Below are 6,750 nucleotides of genomic sequence, written 5' to 3'. Positions count from 1 at the left end.
TTAAATTCTCTAAGGAAAGGAGATAGGTTTAAATATATTTTCTTCAGACTTTATTGAGAAATTCCAAGTTGAGAGAAGCAGGGATGTGAATAGAGTCCATGGTGATGGAGGATGGGCTGAATGGAAACAAAACTGGGAACATGTATTTGAAGTCTAGCAGCAACTGTGGAGGGTCGTTTCGCTCTTGCAAATGCGCCTACGGAACGTGGAAGAAAAAGAGCATAATGTCAAGTGTTATATTTCTATTAGCATTTGCAACACTTAACAGAATAAAAGATCTGAAGAGAACACCCCTATGAAAGCTAAGGTTCCAGATTCATTCTGAAGGGCAGGAGTGGCAAAGTCATGCCTCAGGCTACATCTGGACTATATCTGGGTGCATCCAGTCTGGGGCACAGAGCAGCCCCAGGGCATACACTGGTGGCAGTAGCTCTAGCTCTAGTACAGGGCATACAGTACTGCTCCAGCTTCCGCTGTGTCCCCACTGCTGGAGCTGCCACCACCACTGTATGCCTCATGCTATGGTGGCAGCTGTAACTCCAGCACAGGGCACACTGTGGCTCTGGCATGGAGTGGTGGCAGAGCTGGCAGACAGGGTAGGGCCACAACAGTGGTGACAGGTGAAGCAGCTGGGTGTGGCTGGGGTATCAGCTGGCTCGCCCTCCTACGCCTGACTGGTATGCCTACTGGGGCCAAAGGCCTCAGGTTCTGCAGAAGACCATATCGCCTAGCTTTCTGTGGCCTGCCAGTAGCCCAGTTAGGCAGATCCTACTCACAGGCCATATGTTTGACACCCCTAATGCAGGAAACCTATTTTGAACCAATACACACACAACTTTCAGCATAAATTACTAATGAACTACAAAATAGTCTCAACACACACAATAGTAAAATTGTATAGAAATAAGTTATTGTATAGAAATAAGTTTCACACTGCTCATTAGTAACTTGTGGATCTCACTTTCACAGGTTGTTGTAAAATGGGCTTCAGTAGTAGAAGGGCTTAGGCAATTTTGTGGAGAAAATGTCTGTTTTGTAAGGACAAGCAGGCAGGGATGCAATTTCAGGTTCAGAACCTCCCCCAACTGGAGACGGTAGTAACTGGGAGGATCTGGATCACTACACAAGCTCTGTTTATTACACACTTCCTTTAAGGCATCCACCACTTGCCACTGTCTGAGACAAGGATGCTGGCCGAGACGGATCCTTGGGCTGGCAGTTCTTACGTTCTCCATGAATGCTGATTGCATCTGAGTGTATTTTACATAGGTTTTTTTTTCTGAATGATGCTGGACACAGGGTTTAGAGAAGACTGAAACTAGTGTGTGCTCTTACAGTTAGGAAGCTGAGAATAAAGACTACCCTAGAAGTATCTGAAGCATTAAAAAAAAGAATAGTGTTGCGACCTGGACAGACATCCTCTGTATTTTGGTTGACCCAGCTGTGTTACAGGCCCTCTTAGGCACAGAGGAACATTCCCGAGTTGGATCAGGAAGGTTTGGATACTAAATGCACAGCCCTACAGATCCTGCTCCAGGTTTTTGGTGTGCTTGTGTGCTCTATGGGGGCAGGCAAGCCAGATGTATCACCTCACTCTCATCAGTCAGAGCTCTACAGAATATCACTGGTGAAGCAAGCATTTCTTTTCTGATAAACCCCTTCATTTTCAACCCCTTCCCTCCATTTTGCAGCCATCTCCCTTGAAGCAAAGGAAGATCAGAATCCTAGGTGTTTAAGTATTCATATAAGGGTTATATAAAATACTGAGATAGAAGGAAGCAGGATTTACACTATATTTTGACCACACTTTATCAAGTTGGGCTCTTTTGCAATGTAGGGTACTATATTCATATACTTTTTAATCTTTACTATATATGAAAACAGCATGAAAATGCTTTCAATTTTTTAATGGAAACTTGCTGCATTTTTTCATATCCTAAGACATGTAAACAGAAAAAACATTAAAGAATGGCAACATGGGAACATCTTGTAATATATTTTACTTAAGTTTCCTCGTGCTCTTTTTCTACTCTATACAGTAGCACATTTAATTCATCAGAAATGAATTATTAGGGAAACATCCACATTTAAAATTTTCAGTAATATGATTCATCTAGTGTCTAATCAGGAAATGGAATTTCCATCATGGGAAGCCGCAGGAGGGAGCAAGAGAAGCTAGTTGGTGCAAGTGCCTCTGGGGGGGTTTTTGCCCAGAATACTGAGACTAAAAAAAACGTCCAGATTGGAAATGTCACTTAGCACTAATTACTACAATGTTTTTTTTGTTGTCTTTAAGCGCTTTTCTAAAAAGCCCCCTATCTTGTCTCAATCTGCACTATTCATTCAGACCCACTCAACCTTGAGTTATTTTTCTCATAAAACAAGGTTATGCTTTTGTATGTTAATGTAAAATTAACACAAACCAATTATGGTAAAATGCAAAAATTAAATAGCAACAAGAAACCAATGAGTAATTCTAAGAACCACAGGCCAATAGTTCTAGATTCTTGCGCATGATTTCTTAAATTTAATTGATATTCAAGGCATGCAAAATCATTTTAAAGCTACATTTTGCATTTATACATCACCTACCACTGCATGGTCAGGAATGATCCCATAAACAAGGGGTGGAGGTGCTGAGCCTTAGGTCTTTCTCCTTCCTGTGCAGTGAGACATAATCCCCTGCCTCCCTCTCAGTTTCGTCTCGTTACTTGTTGGCTAGAGCATACTTCCCTCCACCTGAAAATCTGTTCTTTTGCTATACAGTGGCGAAAGACTGACACAGGCCTTCCCCAAGATGACTGCATTTCAATAGTCTTAATAAGCCCATTTAGTGGCTATGAGCTGTGGGTGATTCTTCAGGATGAAAAAGGTTGCGATTAACAATAAAACCATCCTTAAATAGTCGTCGTCACAGTAGGTCTGAGGGTTTTGGTAAAGGAGTGAAGGCAGCCTTCCAATTAGAGAAATGAATTACAAGCATTAAACCTTTGTAAAAATGGGTTAGCAACACAGAGAAACTGAGATGGTCATTAATGCGATACCTGGTTCCATGTCATGGAATGTTACTTACTTACTTACCTGAATGTTTCTTATGAAGGCTACAGTCACACGCTCTTCAAACTCATTCACAGGAGTGTAGAGATTTAGTATTTTTACAATCTGTTGAAAACAAAACAGGGTAACAGTCATGAGAAACTGGTCTTCTCCATGGAAGTAATGCTACCAACTGTGTTCTTGATGCGGTCATCATCCTAGAATTGTGTCAGTCCCGCGTAGGAGACAGCTAAGGACTATAAACTGAGAGACAACACTCTGTTGCTTCATATAATCAAAGATATGGGCCAACCCACCTCCTACCATATGAATGCTCAGAAACTCAGGAAAAATTAACAACTGAAAGATTACTTAAGTTGAAAAACTTGCCCGAGAGAGAGAGAGAAGTGCAGAACAAAGCACACATTACACCCAATATGCACCTTTGCACTTTGCCATACCTATGGGGGAGCCTGGCTTAAGTCATGGCACAATAGTATTTCTGAAGCTTTTGCATGCCCTTCCCAGCAAACCATTTCGTCACATATTCATCACTTATTCTATTTGGCTGGGATGATCTAGTTGGAGGTGGTCCTGCTTTGAACAGGGGGTTGGGTTACAGGACCTCTGAGGTCCCATCCTACCCTAATTTTCTATAATTTATGGTATCTGTCAAGCTCATCACTTAAGTCAGTTTGTCAGTTGACAAGTCCCAGCCAAGAAGTGGCTTTCCACAAAGGACTCCTGCCTGAGCACAGCACTGCAGACTGAAAATAGCCCCTCGTTGGGAAAGCAGTATGGAATCCAGAGAGACTCAGGACAGGCAGACCTGCTCCCTTTGTCATGCATCTGCAGCAACGTTACCAGTCCTTTCTTGGCCCTAACAGTTCTAGAGCTTCTCATCCTTGAGGCCCTATGATCCTCACTCACTCAACACAGCTGCTCCAAAAGGATGCATGTGGATTCAAGAGGCTGCAGAGATGGTGGTTCAATGGGAAGGAAGGAGAAACCAATAGGATGAATGAGGTAGAAGAGCAGCACCCTGCACCTACCCCTGCTCCCAGTCCCACATGACTGCAAGAACAGACACTCAGAAAGGATGTCCTCCTGCACAGAGGCAGGATGTACTATTCCTAAATGATCCAAGACAGATGCCTCTCTGTCAAATCAAGTGGCGTACAATTGAACAAGCAAGATTAGGGGTTTACTTCTGTTCCAGTGAAGTCCACAGGAGTTGTGTCACTGATTTAAATGGAAACCTGGTCAGATCTCATTAATCTCATTAACAGGTGCATTTGAACAGAAAAGCTTAAGTGCTTGTCACCTCAAAAACCACTTGCTGTGAGATCAAAGCTTTGAGGGTCAGTGAATTTTGGTCTGTAGCACATGAAGTTTGAGGACTACTGATTTATACCGTATGCGTCTCAGGGCAGGACCTGTCCACAGTCCCACCAACAGCACTATAAAGCAATGCTGAATGGCATTTACAAGGTCTGAGCAGGCTCAGCTACACGTGTTAGCACAAGACAATTCACAATCCTGTAGCACCTCAGCTTCTCTCAATGAAGGCTGACAGAATACTGCTCTTTCCCACTCTTCCCTTCAGCAATCAGTGCCCCAGGGCATAGATTTCTTATCCCTTCCCTTCCCACTTAGCTGCTCTGTAAGGGGCTCACAAAATTTGGTTCAAAAGAAAGTTTTTATTCTAGAGGCTGTAGCACAAACTGACAAATGTCTTAACTTCTCTGCTTAAGGTGAAACTGGAGGACAGCTCACAGGCTCTGAGGCAGTACTACTATAGATCAGGAGTCAGAAACATACAGCTTGCAGAGCCACTGGACCCAGCCTTCAGAGCTGATCAGCTCCTCCTGTGTAAGGCAGCAAGAAGCTGTGGTCATGCTGCAGCTGGGGCGCATGGCAGGGCAGATGGCAGGGCCACCTGCTGCTATAGATATTTAGAAAATGCTGCTGTAGGAGTCATTTCCACCAGTTGAGCAGGGTGGAATGTTTTCAGCGGGGTGTTCACTGTGTTACGAATTAGCTCTTAAAGCCACGTGCAGTTCGCTCTAGGCTGGGGCAATGATCACGCAGAGCAAGTATCCAAAGTCAGATACAGAATCTTTATTCGCTGCAGCGAGGTGCCTCTGAGGAGGCACCCCGCCTACCAGTTATAATACTATTTTATACTTTGTTAGTAGGTCAGCATTAGTTCGTGATTAGCTCGTGCTTGTAAGAATACCCAATCATCTACTAACTAAATTACTATTCTATCCAATCAAGTGACATTGTGCAGGTGAACACTGAAGTTTAACTCTTGTGACTGCATGTTTTATATATTCTTGCCAAGTAGTCTGCTTGAAAGAAAACAATTTTTGTACTGCTTTCAAGGTTTTTCTGTTGATGAGGCTCCTCTGTTGACCAGATTCAGCTATTTTCATATGTTATCAGTAACCCTTTACACAGCACTTCTCTTCTTACCTGTCTAGTATGTGCTGTGTCCGCTTCTATGTATTGAGGTTAAAGGTAAAAGAAATGGCCTTACTTCTATATTGCAAAATCCACACACAACAACTGCATATAAAAGAAGCATTGCTACTAAGTACTAGGACTAGCCTGCCAGACCATGTTCCCGTCAGAACTGCCTCGGCCACATAAATTCAAGGCAGATGGGACACTCAAAGGAAGTGTCATCTGCATCCAAGGGAATTACACCTGGACCCTACAGCTGCTACCAAAGCAGGAAAAGACAGGAGAAGTGCAAGAAATTGGCAAGAATCCACTAGAGAATGGGCTGATCCTGCAATGGCCACATATAGAAGGCAGACTCTAAATGCTGGGCGAGGCTCAGCATCTAGTCACTTAAACAGCACTCTCATATCCTGAGGACTGGACCAGGATATCAGAGAAAGGAGTGTGTTGTTCAGACGTTGGAGCACATGAGAATTGCCATACCCTACAGCACTTCAAAATGGAATCCTTGCTGCTGCAGTGGATAGGAAAGAACCACTCACACCTACTCCAGAGCAGATGCCCTCCCTGTTGCTTACCTGCTGCGTGGTAAGGGATGTACACAAGGAGCAGATGGCCTCAGCATCTTCTGAAGTTTTCTTTTTCAGCTGCAGGAGTTGTGCTGCCTGGATCAGGGGCTCCATGGTCTGTGCTGCTCCACTTTGTTGCAGGTTCTTTCCATGCAACCATTCCTCCAGCTGGCTGATGTTAAACCTGAACCCACACACACACGACATTAGTTCAACAGTCTCTTTCTCAGGGCTCATTTACAGTAAATAAAATGTGGCAGTGCTGGAAGGAGCAGAGATTTTGATGCATATTTGTGATGCATTTGGGTTAGGTTGTCCAGAACTTCACAAGAATTTGACAAAGTAGAATGAAGTAGGCTGTTATGTGCAAAAGCTCATGCCTCAAACAATTAGTCCCCAAGGTGCCACCCAGCCCTGCCTTCTGCCCAACTTCAGACTAACCATACTGTAGCAGTAGCAGGGCACAACAAGGAGGTATTTATGGACCATGTTGAATCTGTGATTTTGAGAAACAAGGTCAATGAGACGCTTGTTTTAAATCTTCATTTAAGGCAAAAGGCTGGTAAACAATTGTGGCTGTTTTGCAAGTTTGTGCTAATTACACTCTGGAATTTCTGATCACTGCAAAAGGAGCTCTAGGTAAGACAGCTACTTGGCATCCCGACTTCATAACTGG

At 43.6% G+C, this 6,750-nt stretch overlaps 1 protein-coding gene across 1 annotated transcript in view; it reads right to left on the bottom strand.

Annotated features, from left to right (window-relative positions):
* Nucleotides 1-6,750, bottom strand: part of LOC109307665 (unconventional myosin-Vb-like) — a gene marked incomplete at its 5' end in the record, with an annotated part of 43,298 nt that continues 36,548 nt past the window's right edge. The window contains 3 exons of the mRNA XM_019531677.1: nt 1-196; nt 3,082-3,162; nt 6,084-6,258. Coding sequence (XP_019387222.1) covers nt 44-196; nt 3,082-3,162; nt 6,084-6,258 — 409 coding nt within the window. The remainder of the gene's footprint in view (nt 197-3,081; nt 3,163-6,083; nt 6,259-6,750) is intronic.

Source organism: Crocodylus porosus, unplaced genomic scaffold (assembly GCF_001723895.1).
Source record: "Crocodylus porosus isolate Cpor-Errol unplaced genomic scaffold, CroPor_comp1, whole genome shotgun sequence".
In the NCBI taxonomy this organism is placed as follows: domain Eukaryota; kingdom Metazoa; phylum Chordata; order Crocodylia; family Crocodylidae; genus Crocodylus; species Crocodylus porosus.
This window is presented reverse-complemented; position numbering and strand designations above follow the sequence as displayed.